Source organism: Trichoderma breve, chromosome 3, assembly GCF_028502605.1.
Source record: "Trichoderma breve strain T069 chromosome 3, whole genome shotgun sequence".
Classification (NCBI taxonomy): Eukaryota; Fungi; Ascomycota; class Sordariomycetes; order Hypocreales; family Hypocreaceae; genus Trichoderma; species Trichoderma breve.
The window spans coordinates 4169170-4189476 of record NC_079234.1 but is presented as its reverse complement, the minus strand read 5'-3'; the positions used below and the strand labels follow the sequence as shown (position 1 = coordinate 4189476).

At 47.3% G+C, this 20307-nt stretch overlaps 6 protein-coding genes across 6 annotated transcripts; 4 read left to right on the top strand and 2 right to left on the bottom strand.

The window, feature by feature from the left end:
- Window positions 1-400: 400 nt before the first annotated feature.
- T069G_05685 (plasma-membrane choline transporter domain-containing protein) lies at window positions 401-2178 on the top strand (the record flags this gene model as incomplete). Its single annotated transcript, XM_056172895.1, has 4 exons — window positions 401-485; window positions 552-718; window positions 790-1812; window positions 1864-2178. 4 exons carry the CDS (start codon window positions 401-403, stop codon window positions 2176-2178), a joined length of 1590 nt encoding a protein of 529 aa, XP_056029753.1.
- Window positions 2179-2563: 385 nt separating this feature from the next.
- On the bottom strand, window positions 2564-3883 carry T069G_05684 (uncharacterized protein; the record flags this gene model as incomplete). Its single annotated transcript, XM_056172894.1, has 3 exons — window positions 2564-2940; window positions 3020-3502; window positions 3562-3883. The coding sequence occupies 3 exons, from the start codon at window positions 3881-3883 to the stop codon at window positions 2564-2566; spliced, it is 1182 nt and encodes a 393-aa protein (XP_056029752.1).
- A 2742-nt stretch (window positions 3884-6625) lies between these two features.
- T069G_05683 (uncharacterized protein) lies at window positions 6626-9293 on the top strand (the record flags this gene model as incomplete). Its single annotated transcript, XM_056172893.1, has 5 exons — window positions 6626-6995; window positions 7048-7174; window positions 7229-7291; window positions 7344-8660; window positions 9008-9293. 5 exons carry the CDS (start codon window positions 6626-6628, stop codon window positions 9291-9293), a joined length of 2163 nt encoding a protein of 720 aa, XP_056029751.1.
- Window positions 9294-9887: 594 nt separating this feature from the next.
- Window positions 9888-10826, bottom strand: T069G_05682 (uncharacterized protein; the record flags this gene model as incomplete). The annotated part of the gene is made up of 1 exon (XM_056172892.1): window positions 9888-10826. The coding sequence occupies one exon, from the start codon at window positions 10824-10826 to the stop codon at window positions 9888-9890; it is 939 nt and encodes a 312-aa protein (XP_056029750.1).
- Window positions 10827-13696: 2870 nt separating this feature from the next.
- T069G_05681 (glycosyl hydrolase family 65 central catalytic domain-containing protein) lies at window positions 13697-17131 on the top strand (the record flags this gene model as incomplete). The annotated part of the gene is made up of 4 exons (XM_056172891.1): window positions 13697-13708; window positions 13789-15525; window positions 15579-15866; window positions 15929-17131. The coding sequence occupies 4 exons, from the start codon at window positions 13697-13699 to the stop codon at window positions 17129-17131; spliced, it is 3240 nt and encodes a 1079-aa protein (XP_056029749.1).
- A 1180-nt stretch (window positions 17132-18311) lies between these two features.
- On the top strand, window positions 18312-18647 carry T069G_05680 (vacuolar protein sorting-associated protein 62 domain-containing protein; the record flags this gene model as incomplete). Its single annotated transcript, XM_056172890.1, has 1 exon — window positions 18312-18647. One exon carries the CDS (start codon window positions 18312-18314, stop codon window positions 18645-18647), a length of 336 nt encoding a protein of 111 aa, XP_056029748.1.
- Window positions 18648-20307: the final 1660 nt, after the last annotated feature.

The following is a 20307-nucleotide window of genomic DNA, read 5'->3' as shown; positions in this document are numbered from 1 at the left end:
CTCAAACACGTGCTTTAATCGATAGCCAAGATAAGAGAGTGCCGATTATGCGAACGTGCGATCGCCACATTGCTGTTAGTGCTGAAATGGCCCCGATCGTGCAGTGGATGGAGATCCCCCGAGGCGCTGTAATCCAGCGAATGGCGGCCACTCGCTTCACGATCGGAAGCCACTAACCGAGCCTCTGTGGCGCCATGACCTCATGCACTTACAGCGGGAACCTACAGCTGTTTGCAGCTCAAGAATGGATCACTCCCTTCTACGCTCTGTGCCGTCTTGGTCTCCTCCCTTCTTCACCTCTCCCTGTTTTATTACCATTGAGGCTCTGCGACTGTACAGATACAGGCCAGCTTTTACTCTCGCCGCCATCAGCAGCAAAAGTCCAATTTGATGCGCCACAATGGGTGAGGCGGACAAGTACCTGCAGGGCGATCCCCAGCAGCAACAGCAGCAACAGCAGCAACATCCGCAGTACCAGGATCAAGGCCAGAATCAATATCAGAACCAGGGATACAACAATAACAACAACAATACCGCCGCCTACAATCCAGCATACAACGGCAACCAGCAGCCTGTCAACGGCTACCAAGATCATCCGTATGGACCGCCTCCGCCTTACAGCTTCAATCCTCCACAAGTCCACGACGAGAAATACTCGTTCAACGACGCCTTCAAGCTTGAAAAGCCAAAGTACAATGATTGGTGGGCGGGACTTCTTGTACGTTTTCTTTCACTAAATCGCGTCCTCTAAACATGTCGTGTCGGCTAACTGGAGTACTTGTGTCACAGTTCATCCTTGCTTTCGCAGGATATGTGGCCATCTCAGGTCTCGCGATTCACGGCTACACAAAGGGCTTCGATGGCCACGGCATCTACGATGATATCAACAGTTTCTCGTTGAATAGCAATACCATTATACTGTTCGCCTTTTGTTTGGTCATCGCCTTCGTCTTTTCGTACGGATACGTCTGGCTGGCGCGCCTCTTCCCTAAAGCATTCATCTGGATCACTGGCATCCTCAATCTTGCATGGGCACTCGGTACAGCCATATACTATTTGATTAGGGGATACTGGTCTGCGGGCATAGTGTTCCTCATCTTTGCAGTCTTCCTCATATTCGCTTTCTGGACCTGGATTGGCCGGATTCCCTTCTCAGCCCTAATGCTCAAGACGAGTATTGACGTAAGTAAGAAATACGGCCATGTCTACCTTGTCAGTCTCATCGGAGGTCTCTTCGCGACAGCATTGGCTGCTTGGTTTTCGGTTACGCTTGTCGCAATTTACGTCTCTTACGAACCCTCGCCCGACAACCCACGATGCTCTGTCTCGGGAAACAACTGTAGCCATGGAAAGGTGATTGGCCTGGTCGTCTATGTGACATTCGCCATGTTCTGGATCTCCGAATGGTTAAAGAGTACCATCCATACCATCATCGCTGGTGTTTATGGATCTTGGTATTTCTCTCCTCATAACTTTCCCAAGAAAGCGACACGCGGTGCTGCCAAAAGAGCGCTCACCTACAGCTTTGGCTCCATCTGCTTTGGCAGTCTCATAGTAGCCTTTATCCAGTTTCTGAAGCAATTGTGCAGTGTTGCTCGATCTCAGGGTGCTAACGAGGGTGGTGTTGGCGGCTGGGCTGCCTATGCTATTTTCTGCATCCTGAGCTGCATATTAGCCATCATCGAATGGGCTGTGCGCTTTGTCAATCGATACGCATTTTGTCACATTGCCCTCTATGGCAAAGCCTACATTGCGTCAGCCAAGGACACCTGGAGAATGATTAAGGATCGCGGCATTGATGCTCTAGTCAACGTAAGTCATACAATCGCATCCCGTCAGTCAGCCATCGCTAACACACAGTAGGACTGTCTTGTCGGTCCGGTTCTCTCTTTCGGCGCCATCTTCATCGGCTATGCGTGCGCCCTCTTTGCCTATTTGTACCTCCTCGAGACCGACCCCCCATATAATAGCAATGGAGGCTTCACTGCCGTTGTTATGGCCTACGCGTTCTTGATTGGCTTCCAGATCGGGCACGTCTTCACGACCCCTCTTGGCAGTGGTATTGACACCATCTTTGTTGCCGCGGGCTGGGATCCCCAGGTCATGATAAGAGACCACCCCGAGCTATATCAAGAGATGGTCAGGGTCTATCCAAGGGTTCAGCAAGCTATTCATTGATTCGAGACATTGGACTGGTGATCGGTCATAACTTTTTCACAACACATATAGTTTTAATCATGTCAATCGAATGGCATATTTTCACTTCGTTCAGCTAGTCTGCCTAACACAAAACATTCATTATAGAACATCACTATCACGCACACGTAGTGAGCCAAGTCTGTATTCTCTCATGGTGAAACTAATTAACTCATATAAAAGGCATTAAACTCCATGACTATGCACCGCTATACAAATCTAATATGGTCATTAAAATATGTACTCTATAATCGAAATAGATGTAATACGAAAGACGTCCCTATCTAGGTTGTCTTTCGCCTGCTCGTCTAGTAATGTGCTCGTAGCAACTGATACTTCCATTATAACCACCAGCGTCATTCATCTATCAACCTAAGTTGGCGCTACCGCCATTAGCCAACATACCACAGGGGCCATTGCTAACGCTCGCTGCAGTGACTCCTTGTTGAGTTTCATACGAATCGATGCCAGAGAACTGGTTTGCGTGGCAAATACCGTCCGTTCCGACGACAAGGAAGCATGAGCCGCCGTTGAAAGAAATAGAGCCTCGGCAGGGTGTGGCGCTGTTGAAGCAGGCCAGGCAGCAGCTGTATGGGGTCGTGGCACCACTGACAGGGACGAAGTCACCCGGTTGGGAGGTGCTGACGCTGCTGATGCTCTCGCCGCCGTTAGCGGTGCTGATGATGTTGGCGGGGCCGCACACTGCTTGGAGAGTCTGCTGGGGAGCAACAGTTGATTCGGTAGCTGGTGAAGATGTTAGTTTTGCCTGATCATGTCTGTGGCTGGTTGGGGTATGTAGACGTGTTAATGAGAATCAGCTTACAGGTAGAAGTGGTGGTAGTTGTGGTGGTCGAGTCAACCAATGAGGTGATGGTGGTGGTTGCAGTGGCGGTAACCGTGCTGGTAACCTCACAAGGCCACTCGGTATGAGTGAAAGTCTTCAAGACGGTAGTCGTGGCGGTCTTGGTGACGGGACGGGCAGTCCTGGTGCAAGCCTTGGCAGTGACGGTGACTCGCTTGATGACGATGGGCTCGATGATCTTGGTGCAAGAGACGAACTGAGGATGAAGGGGAGGGTAGAATGATGGGCCACCTCGGCCGCCCTTGCACTGGAGAGTGTTGCTGCGATCGAACAGGCTGTTGGCGGAACGGCCCTTGATCCTGGGGACGAAGCCGGGCTCCTGGGAGATGGGGGTGAAGTCTGCAGGAGCAGGAATGGTAGTGGTAGGAGTGGTGGTGACGGTGGTCGTGTCAGTCTCAGTATCGGTCTCGGTCACGGTGTTTGTCGTAGTGAAGAAAGCGGTGCCTTTTTACCGTCAATCAGTATTTTCGACCCTTAGACAACGAATCGTTTATTATTCTCACCGGTGGATGTGATGGTGGCGATATCAGTCTCGGCAGGCTCCGTGGTCACCGTCCTGACGAAGGAAGTAATAGTCTTCATCTTGGTCTTGGTCGGCGTCACGGTTGGGTGAGGAGTTGTCGTGAACTTCTCGGTCCAAGTCACGGTCCTCGTCTTGTAGTTCCAGTGCGTCGGGACATGGCGGTTGACCTGGCGTCCCAGCTCAGTGGTACAGGTCACAAACTCCTCGACAATGGGGATGGGATGACGATTGGGCTGGTGGCCGAATGCAAAAGCATTGGAGCTCAAGGCCAGGAGGGAAACGACGGAGTTGATCTTGACCATCTTGACGAATATGGAAAGCTACTACGTTGAACCAGATTCCAGAGGAGATCAAGGACCGAAAGGATCAGATAGTATACGTGTACACGCAAAACTATTTATTTATTTACTTCATGAGTCTAATTAGATCCATAGCCATCGCCATTGTTATGATTTTGCCTCCCTCTCTCTCACTCTTCCCATTAACCCCATAGATAGCTTCATCATGCTAACCGCCGCTCCATGGTTCACCCCTGGCTGCTGAATCTAGGTTGTCTGATTAATGCAGGTCCAGCTCAGCCTCACTCAGAATTGGGAAATCGACCGCCAAACTATTGCGGTGCTTACGCCAATAGCCGAGTTTTTGGAGCAGCTGAAAGAGCTGTTAGCGTCTTCTTCAGGTGAAGCTATTGACTCTAGATCCTGCCCCACGAGAAATTTCGTCTGTGTGGTGTAAAATGCGGGTAGCGCCAGAGGGGCAATCTTCTTTCTTTGACAATTGCGCCCATCATTAGAAGGGTCAAGTCTCCCGGGAGCTTTTCTTTTAAAGCCGGACCGGCACTTTATAGTGCCGGGTATAAATGTCGATAATATAACTCTTGGCTGACCTTGGCGATTTACCTCCCCGGACAAACAATTTGCATCAAGAAGACCGAGATGCAGAATCACTGATTCCAGAACAATCACCGAATTTGATTGACGGGTAACACCTCGGGCAAATATGGTCAGCTGAAACTTGCATCGTTAAACCTTCAGTCAAAGCCGTCTACGGCCCATGTAAATATGCAGCTACTTTGAGAAATCTATGGTTTTGTTTACTTTCAACCGGCGTTTCCTTTAATGCCCAACTGCTGTTATTATTTTCGCTATTCTTTACAGTCTAGGCCCATGACACCGTGGTTCGAGTAACTGGATCATGATAGGTAGAGGTTGAGCCAGCAAGGCACTAAGGAGCCTAGAACGCCACAACCATTGGAAATAGATCGTGGCGAACATCAAGACTAGTGGTGCTAGTAGCAGCTCCTCGCGTACACAGCCCTGCATGTTTGTGGATATTTGTACACGTATCGAACAATGTAAACCACTCGATGTACGCATGCTTTGGGTGGAGCAAGTTTGGATTCATTTCCGCGGACTATATCCTCCGTCTTCAGAGTCGTCAGGTGTTTGCGGAGTTATAGCATGGTCTTAATAACAACGGCTCGGCCCATTGGGGAAACTGGGATTACTTGCTGGTGCCTCTAGGCCAGTTGCTCCCTTCTTCACAATATCATGGCACGGCTACTAACCGTAAGGAATTGACAAAACGTTCTGTCTTGCTATACGACTACAAACAGATAAAGATGCTTAATCATGTTCCCAGTTATTCCATTGACCCCGTCCTGGCAATGGATTTGCCCTAGTGAACCTTCATTGCCATTTCTTTGCTCCACTTCTCCGTCATGACAGCCTACCCTAAATTCAAATAAAATGGGAATCAGACATACGTCCAGGAGTATATACGATTTGTGATCGTCTGTCGATATGGAGCCTATCTCCCATTATCCCTGTTGGTAAGCATCAGAAGTAAGAGACACATTGAGTTCCCGCATGCATGTTGTTTTTAGACTCTCCCCGGCAAAAGCCACGACAAGCTCGAGCTCTTCTTTCGTTTACATCTGAGCAGTTGTAGGGCTTAAAAATCCGAGTCTAGTTGCATCACGAATGTTTAGTTCATCTGCTCAATCTTGTGGTATATATCCATCCAAAAGTGCGCATTGAACTCGTGGTCTTAGCTGCTCCATAACAGTTGAGGCTCTGCATGCAGCATTACAGAACCACCCATGCAGCAATTGCCGTTGCATTTTCGAACTGGGGTCTATGTCGGCCACGCCATCTGTAGGTAGGATGGTCAGCACGTAAAAATCCTGTACTCCATACAGAGTAATCACTGTGTGTAGGTGCGGGGCTGGACCATTTCCTACCTATCTAGCAACAGACTCTCACTGAATGTTGATGAACAGACAAAGACCCTGAGAAGCTTCATGCAATCTTTTGTAGCTCTCAGGCTTGAATAGTTTTGGACTAATCCAGCAAACGATGAGAGCCACCGTGCCTTCTTTTGCAACTTCGATTATACTTACGTTCTGTTAGTTATCAGTAGTTATCCTTTATTGATTAGTTTCCTATTGCTTCTCCCATTCACAGGTGATGTAACAGGCAACCATTTCGGCATTTCGGCATTTTCGCCTGCCCCCGCAGAGAGCACTTGAGTAAAATGTTGAATCCTACAGGAGTGCTAAACCTATTGTAATACCGGTGGTTGCGGCAAATTAAATTACCCAGCCCAAGTGGTTTTCGAAACTAAGTCTTATTTCAACAGAAACCAACAGAACCAGGAGGTTCATAATCTCTTGCGCGTATTGACTCAAGCCAGTGTAGTTTGCAATGTGACTGTTTTCGAGAACACTTTATCTAAAACTATCCTTTGAGACATAGAGCGTAAGGATGTTACTGTAGTATTTCGATGTCAGTTAATGTCAGCGAGCGACCTGGCGCTATTGTTGCTGATCGGAACTTGCATAGAATTGGCCCGAATGCTATTAATAGGTAAGAAGAATACTGATAGGGCGCAACCATCAGGTGACCAAAAGATGTCGGAACTTGAAACCAAGGTTGCTCTTCATTTATGTTTAACAATGTTTTAAGCTTTAAATGCGCATACAGTAATGTTAGGACGAGAAACGCACCAAATCATCAAGTGTTGTTTGGCAAATCTTTCCCAAAATGTCGTCACACGACTTCGACCAGATTTCCCATCAGCCATCTAGTTCCTCTTCGCTCATCCGAGAACACGAAAAGCAGGCGGAGATCCATGCATCACGACTCTCAGAACCAGAATCAGAGCGGGAAAAGGTGCGGGCGACGAATGAGAAGAAATCGATCAAAGCACACAGTTTGTCCACGTTCAGCAGATGGTGGCCTGAGCTACTATCCTGCATATTTGCTATCGGCGTGTTCCTTGGGCTCATCTTGGGGCTGCGTCCATATCAAGGAAAAGTACTGTCGTCTTGGCCTCTTATGATCACCATCAATACCTTTGTGGCAATATGTACGCTCTTGATCAAGATTTCTTTGGCACTGATAGTGTCTAATGGTACGGCTCCATAAACACTGATGACAACGGCGATGTGTTGACACTTTCATAGGCATTGGTCAGCTGAAGTGGGTTTGGTATAGAAAACCTCGCCCTCTTTGGGATTTACAACAATATGATAGTGCCTCGCGAGGAGTGGTTGGATCCCTTGGCCTCTTGTGGACGCATCGAAATGGAAGGTATAAAGATTTTATCGCCTAGTTTGTGACGTTCGCTGATTCATGGCTTTGTAGGCGATTGGTACCAGTCCTGGGGGCGATTCTCACGATTATTCTTACTCTAGTCGATCCTTTCGGGTAGGAAAAAAGTTCTTCACATTTGTATAGCTTGCGCTAACCAAACGTTTAGACAAGCATTGGTCCAACTTGAGGACTGTACCGTAGTCGACCCTTCTGTCAGAAGCACAATTGCGACCGCGCATCACGCCAATCTTTTGGATCCCGATCCTGCGAACGTGCATACCCTCAACGGCGGTGCTATGGGCCCAATGATGATAGGAATGCTCAATGAAAGTCTGATCCCACCTGTGGCATTCGATTGCCCAACAGGAAACTGCACCTATCCAAACCCATACCACTCTTCCGGCTTCTGTTCGAAGTGTAAAGACGTTTCTGACCAAGTGGTGAAAACCAACGAATCTACTTGGTATTGGAAGGCCGCAAACATTACTCTCTCAGTCAACACAGGTTCACAGTATGTCGGTGGCAACTCAGGCGTCCTCAAATTGGTAGCCGAAAATATACCTTCAGTTTCTCCGGTTGCTTCAGTACAAATCATGGCGTCTCAGCTCACACAATGTAAAGACAACTCCACTACCCCATGGCGTTGCCGGACCTATGGTGCTGCGGTGTGCGAAATAAACCCTTGCGTTATCAGTTACACTGGACAGGTAGAGATAGGCACTCTCAAAGAGGAAATTTTGGATACCTCCGAGGTCTGGTCATCTGGTGATGAGAACGACAACAAGTTCATGGGCTCTGTCGACGTATCATGCACCAATACGACGGAACGAAACGCTTTACATCATGCCGGGTTTCACATCGGCCCGGATACTCAATGGCTGGCTTACAACGTGTCTTACTACAGACAAAATAATTCCTACATAGTTGTGAACGATTCAATCGTACGCCCGGAATGTCTTTATATGATCGACGAGCAACAGTTAGGCGCGATGAGCGCACTGCTTTATAACGATGCCTTTATCAACACAGATGTATCTACGCTGGTTTCACCAGCTGGATATTTTCTCTACGGAGAAATACAATGGCAGGCCATATGGAATCGAGGGGTACTGGAATTTGCCGACGTTCAGCGAGCGTTTGACGGATTGGTCAAGGGTATGACAACCTTTGCAAGAAGTAATCCTATTGATTCAAGCGAAGGTGGAATAGGAGATAGCTTCTGGAACGGAACATCGTACCGAAACACGACTTGCATACGGATCCAATGGCAATGGATCTCATATCTAGCAACAGCATCATTTGGAGTCATCGTGTTTTTCATCGGGGCGATAATCATGACCCGAGCGACACTTGAAGTTAACGGCCAGGACTACAAAACATCCATTTTACCTTTGATGTTTCATGGAATTGCTTTTAGGGATCCTGAAGCATCTTTTAAAGACCTTTGGTTCATGGACGAAATGGCGGCAGAAGCCGACAAATTGTATGTCCAATTTGAGGCAGCAGGAAGGGGATGGCAGTTTGTGGAGAAAAAGGTTACCTAGCGGCATTAAGTTTTTTAAAAGTCAATTTACAACTTCTCAATATTATTATGCATATATGCTCATTCAATGACGCAGAGAATATTCTTCAATCAGCATTCATAATTCCTCCAGAACAACCTTTTGGTACATCGTTTCAAGCTATTTTATGGCTAGCTCGAGTCTTATTTTACCGGGGCAAACATGCCGAAGCTGAAAAGATTCTTGTCGCTTTGTTCCCCATGAGCTATGGGAATTGTTGTGGCTCAGACAAGGACTACACCCAGACTGGTATACTTTTCTGGGGCAGATGTTCAAATGCACAGGCAAAATCTACCGAAGCAGAGTTGGTAATGCGCCAGGTAATAGTCGATGAATGCAATAAGTCGAGATCAAGAAGGTCCAGCGTGGATGACGGATTCGAAGTTCTGGGAGTGGTTGAAGAATATGACGGCGATGTTAGTGATAGAGTAAATTCTGAGCTCTCAGAAGAGAATGAAGAAGATGACATAACAGAAGAAGACGATGCAGAAGCGGATGCTGAAACTCAAGCAGGAGTCAACGAAGCGGAGGATTTCGGGTTTGACGAAGCATGAGAGTATTGTCATGTGTCTGGGATATTCGCGGAATATTTGGCCACTGGCCAACATCTTGAACGTGAAGGAAAACAGGTCGAAACAGGATCGGTATTTTCTCTTTTGGCATTGCTGGAATGGAACATTATTTGAGTTGGATTGAAATACATTGCTCTTGCAGATTAGTTAATACCCCATCAATTCCATACTGCTCATCCTCTTAGTATACGGCTGAGCTATTAACCCTTTTTACGCTGCCCAAACTTTTCAGTTCGTTCAACTTTTGTAAGTCCATTAAAGTCCCACGGAAGAAAAGATATTAGGCTCAGTTATATAGATTAGAAAAGTATCTAATCCGAATATCGATATTTTATTGAACTAAAAGCAGTCAAGGATTCAATGTTGAAGCCCAGGGTATCATACATAAGTTAACACGCGAAATCCATGTCGTGTTGCAATGAGCCTCGCCATATCACTGTCGGGTAGCCCTGCTATCGACGAAAGTAAACTGGCTAGTCGAGCCAAGATAATCTCACCACGGCCGGTGGTATCGTGATGTGAGATGAATGTTCCCCTCCCAGATCCATCAGATTCCAACGTCCATCAGAGTCAGTCTCACGCTGCCACGCGAAACTCCACCTCGCCTGTCTCTCCGTATAACTGAGTACGATCCTTTAACCACTGAAAGAGACAAGAACCACATGCGCTCCTCACACCAAAAGTGTTGAGCTCAATCAGCATACACTGTCCCGGAACCTCGTCGTAGAGAACATCGAAGGTAAAACCCTGACTCCGGATAAAATTCTCCAGCGACTTATCGTCATGAGCTTTCATGAATGCAATAATTTCCGCATGGACCTTTTGGATACCTCTAAAAATCCTTTGAGCCGCCCTTGTCATCACATCTTTGTCTTCATTCGCAAAGATCCATGGCTTATGCCATTCGTATTGGCTGACGGCGGAGATATCCAGCGAGTTGGGAACGCAAAAGACGCGATATTCTCTTGCAGACTTCATTCCGTCATTGAATGGGAGAAAGTAGACGAGGCCCACTTCATCATCACTGTTAAGGATATTCGTAAGAGCGCTCCAAGTCCTCAGCGACGTGGTGATGCGAAGTATAATGTCCTCAACGGAATGAATCGACTGCTGCCCCGGGTTTAGCTGGGCACCATCCTTGGGAGAGCAGGCTCCAAAGCGCATCCAGAGCCCCTCAGGTGGAAATTTAAGGCCCTGAAAGGCAGGATAGACATCATCTTCGAGGTCTTCAGCGTAGGATCGATTGAGCACACGCGTATGGATGGATGCCGCAGCAGCCTCGACCAGGATCTTCATTCGCGCACGAGAGAGCGAGACAACTTGAAGGTCGGAAATCGATATTCCCCGAGACTTCAATACCAATGGCAGCCAGATTTCATAGCTGTATGGTTTATTAGACGGTATTGGAAGATCTGGTGCATCTGCAGCGGTATGGAAGTTGGTGTTAAAATTGACCGGGACACCCTTGTCCAGATCCTGCAAGACTTGCTGATAATCGACTACTTTGAGCTCCATTTTGTTTTTCTGCGTCGATGCCTGACTGGCTGGCTGAATATATCGATTTAAAGAAGAATGATGGCGTTGTTGGCTATGGCATTGTTGAACATGCGGTTGAGCAGCACAAGTTTTATAAACATTAAGCGCGTGATAACAGCTTCCCTGCTCAACTGCTCAGGTAGGTCCAAACCTGGTATTAAGCAGGAGATGCCGAGTGACTCAGGCGACAAGGTGTGTTGATATTAACTTCAGTAGCGCATGTGTCACTCTCGGATAGTTTTATTCTGCTGGACATGATTTGCGCGCTCAAAAGGCAATTTCGAATAGAGTTTCAATTATTACCAGATTTGGCTGTGGTGGTCTGAATCTCTAGTAGCATGATATATGACTCATCTTAGGGCAAAATATGACAACTGCCAAGCCCACGGTGATTCAAGGCAGTTTAACGTGTCAGCAGGGCGAGGCTTAGCGATGTGAGATTCCAACTACAAGGCTTTTCATGCGACGATAAGAACTCTTAAAATGGATGAACAGGAGAGAACGGAGGCGCGTCACGTTCTCCCTCTGCCTGGCGCTACCTAGAGTGTCGTATTGGAATTCTTATCCTCTTTTTTTTTATTCGGTCGCACAAGCTTACATGACCTAAGATTATCAGAAATGTTTCATTACAGTTGCTCATCAAAATCTTCCTTACGTGCAACATCCGGTCACCAAACCGTCATACGTGCACATGCAATTCTCACGAATGAGTGCAAAGAAAAAGGACCCATCTCTTCGATGCGCACCCAACTCTATCATCAAAGATTAATGATTTACCCAGGGTGCATCAGAACTCATTGATAGCGTGGCATTCACAATATCTGTGTAGGCAAGATATTATGTTACTTTACTTTGAACAACTAACAATATGGTTGTTGCTCAAGCTTTCCAATGCTTTTTATCATGATGCTAGCAGCAGTGCGTAATATCTGGAATTACATAAGACTAACAAGATCATATGGACGATATCTTTGCCAGAGATAGAGGAAACGCGGGCGATGTACATTTCCCACATCACACGACATTATAAGTCTATATGGATATGAGGCCTCGTGAATCCGTTTATTTCAGTATTGAGACGGCCAAATTCAAGAGATACAAGCGAGAGTAATATATCAGAATGTACACATCTACACTACCCGCAGATTGCTCGCTTTTATTAATGTTACGACAATGGGAGTGTACGCCTATATCATACTGTCATCACTCTGTGCATGTAAGTGGCTTTCTTAATGGACGTTAATAATGAGATAGATAATGATTATTCAATAAAAAGAGCCAAGACTTGCCATCAGCTCCAAGAGCGGGATCGGCTTTCGAATGACTCGCGGCATCTAGTTTCCATGCTCATTTAAATGCTCACTCCTCAACTCTTTTATCTACTGAACGCGATTCCATTACTCTACAGCTTACAATGTTGGTAAGCAAAGCAGAGATGCTAACCAAATCCATCAACTTAGTAAAATAACCGCATAGCCAAGAGGTTGAGCTGAATGATCCATCAACTCGGAACAGCCGACCGAAGTATGTATTCGTATAGAACGAAGTAAGCCTCGAATGGCGTCCCCATTGACTATAACAGCCAAGTGACGATGTAGTCGGGCCGGCATGGATAGGGGCTGATGCGCGAAACTGGAGAAGAGGAAAATTTACCTGCATCGACGTTGAGATTCTAGACTTCGGTCACCATCTGCCGCGATTTTTCTGGGGCTCTCTCCACTTCATGTCTGGCAATCAGGCATTTTGCAATGGAGTAAGCGTGCATTGACAACTTTAGGGATGCTTCTGGCCCCGCCATTTACCAACAGAAGAGTTCGCTCACTCTCCGCATCGAATGATCTCGAAGCATTACTGCCAATCACATTAATAGGATACAAACACCATGTACACACACTCGCATTTCGCCTGCACAAGGGGTTGCAAATGCTTCCACGAGTACACTGCGTTTCTAGTGTCCCAAACCCGGCAATCTCGGTATGGCTGTGGGCTAAGATCCAGTCAGCGCGTGCCTCAAGTACGGAACTTTTGCCGCGGCCTCACCGACGAGAACACGGATAGCGAGCCGTGGTGTCTTGACTTATGACCAGACTTTCACAACGGCCGGCTACAATAGCATGTCACTGTTCACCGAAACTAGGCCTCTGCATGCATTAGCTACTCCTTCTTATTACAAGTTCGCTCTCCTCCATTGCCTGATTCTCCTGGTGCCTTGTGGCGTAGCAGCGGTAGTGCTACGGCATTATCGGCCCTTTTCCCGGCTCGTTGCCGTGTCTGGGGATGCTTGTGGGGTAATTCCCAGCGGCCTGTCAATCCTGTGTCAACTGGTGAAAATTGATTGAGGCCGTGGAGACGGTACGTAATTAGCGTCAGGGCTTTGTTCGTCGATTCAGGACAAATGATGCTCAGAATGCAGGAGATCAGGTTTAGAAGACGGCTAAACGGAGTGACGACATGGTTGGGTCCAGCAGCCAAGTCGGGCTAACAGAAGACGATGATGGAAAAGTCGAATTGGGGATGATGATCCTGACCAGGGCCGATGGTTGATCAGGTTTCTCCGTATTACAACCCCAGCCTTGCCCAGATCATGTCTTCCCCCTCTCCACACCCCGTTGCCAACAACCAGCCAGAAGCGGTGATCTGCGCGGAGAATTACCGACGTTGGAACTGGGAGCGAGTTAGGCTTAAATACCGGGCAGAATGCCGCATATCCAGTGCTTCGATGAAACCTCAGCTCGTGTCTGCATGCAATTGCGACACTCTGTAGTGGACATCTTAGACGCGACGTGTATCACCTCAAGTTGTGTCACTGGCATTGTGTTTGCTCGTGAAGTCAGTTGACGGGCTGCAAAATGCGGTCAACGGTGTGTACTCCTGCTGCCCTTACACGTTATCATTTGCACTCTCAGCCAAACAGAATAATGCTAATTGTCTTCCCTCTCAGATTCTTTCAGGGACGGCGCTGTTGCCACTGCTTCAGCTTGTCCACCCTGCCTATGGCGCGACATCAAATGATCGCGTCTCAGAATGCCTGGGCAGAAACGGCGATTCGAGCACAGGAGTGAAGTTTAGCAAGAACGTCTACAAGACCGACTTTGCTGGCGTAACGTGGGATGAGGACAACTGGCTCCTCAGCACCACGGAATTGAAGCAGGGTGCGTTTGAGTCTCGAGGCTCCATTGCCAACGGCTATCTTGGCATCAACGTTGCCAGTGTCGGACCTTTCTTCGAGCTTGACACTGAAGAGAATGGCGACGTCATCAGTGGCTGGCCCTTGTTTTCCAGGCGACAGTCGTTTGCGACTATCGCCGGTTTCTGGGACTCCCAGCCCGTTATGAACGGAACCAATTTCCCCTGGATCTCACAGTACGGCTCTGACACTGCCATCAGTGGTATTCCACACTGGAGTGGCCTCATCTTGGATCTCGGTGGTAACACCTACCTTGATGCAACGGTTGATAACCGAACCATCTCCAACTTCAGATCAACCTATGACTACAAGGCGGGAGTCCTGAGCTGGTCATACAAGTGGACTCCCAAGGGCAACAAGGGGAGTTTCGACATCTCATACCGCATCTTCGCCAACAAGCTATATGTTAACCAGGCTGTGGTTGACTTGCAAGTCACCGCATCCAAGAATGTGGAAGCATCAATTGTCAACGTTCTCGACGGCTTCGCAGCAGTACGAACCGATTTTGTCGAATCAGGCGAGGATGGAAACGCCATCTTCTCAGCCGTGCGACCTAATGGTGTCGCCAATGTCACCGCCTACGTGTACGCCGATATCACCGGCTCTGGAGGTGTAGACTTGTCGAACCGCAAGATTGTCCACAACAAGCCATACGTGCACACCAACGCATCTTCCATTGCACAGGCTGTTCCCGTTAAGTTTTCAGCAGGACGTGCCGTGCGAGTGACCAAATTCGTTGGAGGTGCATCCTCTGATGCCTTCAAGAATCCCAAGCAGATCGCCAAGTCGGCAGCAGCAACCGCGCTGAAAAATGGCTACTCCAAATCTCTGAACTCTCATGTCACAGAATGGGCTAATGTCATGCCTGAGAGCTCCGTCGACAGCTTCGCCGATCCCAAGACTCGCAAGCTTCCTAACGACAACTACATCATTGATTCGGCCATTATTGCAGTCGTAAACACCTACTACCTGCTTCAAAACACAGTGGGCAAGAATGGTAGCAAGGCGGCCAACGGGGCCCCAGTTAACGTTGACAGCATTTCTGTCGGCGGATTGACTTCTGACTCTTATGCCGGACAAGTCTTCTGGGATGCTGACCTCTGGATGCAGCCTGGTTTGCTTGCGGCGCACCCGGAAGCTGCTGAGAGGATCGTAAACTACCGCCTGGCAAGATACGGCCAGGCCAAGGAAAACGTCAAGACTTCTTACGCAGGCTCCCAGAACGAGACTTTCTTCTCTGCATCTGCCGCCGTGTTCCCGTGGACCAGTGGCCGTTATGGCAACTGCACTGCTACCGGCCCTTGCTGGGATTACGAGTACCATCTGAATGGAGATATCGGATTGGCTCTTGTCAATCAGTGGGTTGTGAACGGCAATACGAAGGACTTCCAGGAAAACCTCTTCCCCGTCTATGACTCCATTGCCGAGCTGTACAGCAACCTGCTCAAACCCAACAAGACGGCCTGGACATTGACTAACATGACTGATCCTGTAACTTGCCCCGTCCTTCGCTAAATTTTTTTTCTTTGGCTAACATGTAGTAGGACGAATACGCGAACCACGTCGATGCCGGTGGATACACCATGCCTCTCATTGCAGAGACTCTCCAGAACGCAAACACGTTCCGCAAGCAGTTTGGCATTGAACAGAACAAAACATGGAATGATATGGCATCAAATGCCTTGGTTCTTCGTGAAAATGGAGTGACTCTGGAGTTTACCACTATGAACGGCAGTGCAGTGGTCAAGCAAGCTGATGTCATTATGGTCACATTCCCTCTGTCTTACACGACCAACTACACTACTGAGGATGCCCTCAATGATCTCGACTATGTGAGCTTCAATGATTCAGCAAATACCCATAATCAGTGAGCACGATGCTAACATTTATACAGTACGCCAACAAGCAGTCTCCAGATGGACCTGCCATGACCTACGCCTTCTTCTCCATTGTAGCCAACGAAATCTCACCCTCCGGATGCTCGGCTTACACCTATGCTCAATATGCGTTCAAGCCCTACGTTCGCGCGCCCTTCTACCAGCTCTCAGAGCAGATCATTGATGATTCCAGCATCAACGGAGGTACTCACCCGGCTTACCCATTCCTCACTGGCCACGGTGGTGCCAACCAGGTCGTTCTCTTTGGCTATCTCGGTCTCCGTCTGGTGCCCGATGACTTCATCCACATTGAGCCAAACTTGCCTCCTCAGATTCCTTATCTGAGATACAGAACCTTTTACTGGCGTGGCTGGCCTATCTCGGCTTGGTCCAACTATACTCACACAACTATCAGCCGTGCTAGCGGTGTTGCTGCGCTTGATGGAGCTGACCAACGCTTTGCTGGCAAGACCATTACCATCCACTCTGGACCTGAAGAAAGCCCAACGGTCTATCACTTGCCTGCCAAGGGCTCAGTCGTCGTTCCTAACAAGCAGATTGGCTCTCAACAAACGTACGCTGGCAACTTGGTGCAATGCCATGCCGCGAGCTCACCCAACGACTATGTTCCTGGTCAATTCCCCATCGCGGCCGTTGATGGTGCTACCTCTACCAAATGGCAGCCTGCCTCTGCTGACAAGTTGAGTTCTATTACTGTCTCTCTTGATCAAGAAGACGTGGGATCTCTGGTCTCGGGCTTCCATTTCGACTGGGCACAGGCACCTCCCGTCAACGCCACCGTCATCTTCCACAACGAGGCCATCAGCGACCCAGCTACAGTCTTGAAGTCACAGAAGCACAACTCGAACTACAAGGTTGTCTCCTCTTTGACCAACATCAAGCAGTCCAATCCATACGATATCAAGACTACTGACTTGAATGTCATCGCCATTCCCATTGGCAACACAACTAATGTCACTCTGTCAAAGCCTGTTGCTGCTTCTCGATATGCGTCGCTGCTCATTGTTGGCAACCAAGGGCTCGATCATGCAGACGTCGTAGGAAAGAACGGCACTGGAGCCACCGTTGCTGAATGGGCCATCATTGGACACAGCAAAGGACACACAGGAACACCTGGCCATCATGGCAAGAGAAAGCTGAACCTGCGTGCTGCCGCCGCAATGTCTGACCCAGACAGCTTTGCACGCCGCCGTCAATAGACATGATATGATGTAATTAGGATTGTATAATGATAAAGACTTTGTATGAATAGATTATTCGGTATAGAGTAATCAATAATTTTGAACAGATTTTAATGTCCCAAAATGTACATATACGCGAAGCCGGTGCCGCAGGGCATGGGTTCCACACAAGAATGATGAAGCGAGCGGCCGAGGAAAAATTGCTCCACGTCTGAATGTCGGCATGTATACGACAGAGAAAAAAAAAAGTTGTCATAAAGTAATCGATCTAATACTTGGACTTGGTAGAACCGTAGTTCACATAAGAGCTACTGGCCTTGTTTCTAGTAAATATGAGCGCTTGTAATTAAGATATGGCAAGGCATTCGCATTCTTACAGCTCAGCTGGCATTGTCGCACTGACAGAAGAAGTGATGGCGAGTGTGAATTTCACAGCCTGCATTATTCGGGGTAGCGCTTCAGATCGAGAGTGTTCTTCGTAAAATTGCGGGCATATATATTGTCCAAAGGTTGAGAGATGCCCTCAGCCCAGTTGCAATATTTATACATCTCATCTCATTACAAGCAATCTTTCATTTTCAGTCGTCATCAATGCTACCATATTCTGTCTCGAGATTCTACTCGGGACCGAGTGGTCCAGAGATTTCCGAGCTTGTCTATGCTGAAACGAAGCATACGGGCCCAGTGTAACCCTCTGTGCGAGATTTCATATTAGCGTGGGGGCCAAGATCTATACATACCAGATAACAACAGGTTGTTCCCCAACATTGCTCATGTTGTGAGAGCCTGAGTAAATAATACATACCTATTAAGGTGACGACTACGTAAAGCTACAGACGCGTATCTACCTGTATACTCCCTATATAGGCCACAACGAGAATAAGATAGACTCGTCACACAATACCTAGATCAAACCAACCAAATCATATTATTACATGGCAAACATAGTACTGAACACATATGATGTCAATTTGTCGGTGTATGCCTGAAAAGACGAGATTGCATGAAATATGAGGCAAGCAAACATATATGTGACATAAGTCTGGTTGTACAGAGAATGAGAGGAGGGCTCATATCGCAGATATATAAATCGTCTAGAAACTCTGCACAGGACGAATATGCAAGACACTACATCGTCTTTCAAATCCTAACATATTTAGCTTCACCTTTAGTTAAACTTCTTCCTATCATATTAAATATGTCTGAACTTATCACTACAAGAACTTCGTCATTCAGTGCTAGATGGAATGACAAAGGCAGCGGCGCTACCCGTGCTCCAAATGGCTACGTGGAATTAGGTGATGTGGCCATGAGCGGGTTGACTCAGACACCCGCTACAAGCGATATCTGGTGTGTACGCCAAGACCTTGTCAAGCAAGGTAGCTTTGCTTCGAACAGCATCTGGGATGATAAGAAGTCTAAAGCCAAGTCTGACGTATCCATTTGGGAGATTCAGGGTATAAATCGCACTGATCCCGAGGAGGAAGTCGGAATTACTGCAATTTGGAACTATCTGCGCAAGCCACACTTATAACGTGCCGGACTCGATCTATGCCCAAGTCCCGCTTGTGTAGGGTCTATATAGACTCTGTGTTCTTAAATGGCTTCGTCTCATTGTTTAGGTCCACGTTAAGTGCGTTTTCCTCGGAATTGCTTTCGGGGTGGAAACATCAGGGGATTGTTCAACACAATCATTAAGCACCCGGTATTGATGACCGAGTCTCCTTTGTATGGGTATGCAAGAATGATGGCTCATAGCTGAACTCTATGACAAAATCTTACCTTCGATGTTGCTCTCAGTGCAGGTCCGTCTATAAATCTTTTGGCAGGCGCTACTTAGTACATGTGATTCTATACTATATTAGTTACAAAGCGGCTGGGAGTGGTTGAGTTATATGGCCAAGATTGTCAAAAAGTCTCTGAGCGGTGTCACTGAGTTTCACAAAACTCGTTTCACAGTTTCAGAGGCCAATTCAATGCAATGACATAACTTGGATGTGCCCTGGTTGTAACACCGGCATGTAATTCCAGACGAGTGCATGGACAACTCGGCAATCGCTCCGACGTCAGTATGTGTTGATACGCATGCCAACGAACAAACACTCGATCATAGTAATGCGTGCGTGCGTAACAATTCCACTTGGATCACAAGTAATAATGAGGCGGGGGCAGAATAATATCTCGGACCTGGTCTAAAAGATGGTAATACCCAAAATGAAGTGGAAAAATAACCTTTGTACAGCAGACCGCAATGGGTCTACGTGATACGATACTTAGCCAAGGGATGGTCGGGTTCCTAGCGTTTAGTTCAGCTGAGAAGCCTATGTACACTCCTGCTGCTCTGTCTCAACAGAATTTTTAATCAAGATTCTTCGTGCGGTGAGTAATTGCCCAATAAATAATTGGATCCAATAATAAGCTTTTAGTTCATCATCAAGAGAAAGGAGAATACCGGCCACGAAAAGACTTATACAGATGTCAAACCGCCTTGGGCCTTGTGGACATATGCCTTAGTACAAGAAACATTTAGGCGATAATGAGAGATGACCTGCATCCCAAATAGACAAAAAGATATGCATTCGCCGATTTATCTGATCTTCCAAAAAAAAAAGAAAAAAAAAAAAAAAAAAGAAAAAAGAATCAAAAAAGAAGCGCGCACTGGAGATTTGCTCCCGGCAGGGCTTGAACCTGCGACCTTCGCATTACCAACACTGGCTTGAAAGCTAAAGTATTAGTACGAAGCTCTAACCAACTGAGCTACGGAAGCGCACTAAATCTAGACTGTGGATCTAGATGTGACGGCGTAAGCCGATGTTGGACAAACGCTTGTAATTGTATCTTAAGAAGATTGCTTCAGAATGTGAGGGAGAGATTCTTCATTTGCAGCAGTCTCAATACAAGAAAAATAAATCAAGATGATCTTCAAAGCCAGGGAAACAGCTCTGTGAAAGCATCCAGTAAGATACAGAAAAACTTGCCAATGGCGAACAATGAATGACTTCACATCAACGCCATAGCCTGGTCACAATTGAGAGCTCAGCTCATTCTCAAGCTTCCAGTCTTACATGCCTAATGTCTCTATGAAATAAATTGTCGCCAATAAGGAATTCTATCTATGCTAATACACTAGATAATGATTATTCTAAATAAATGAAATAAGCAGCCCTGAAATAAACTATTGTTCTTCTCTGCCT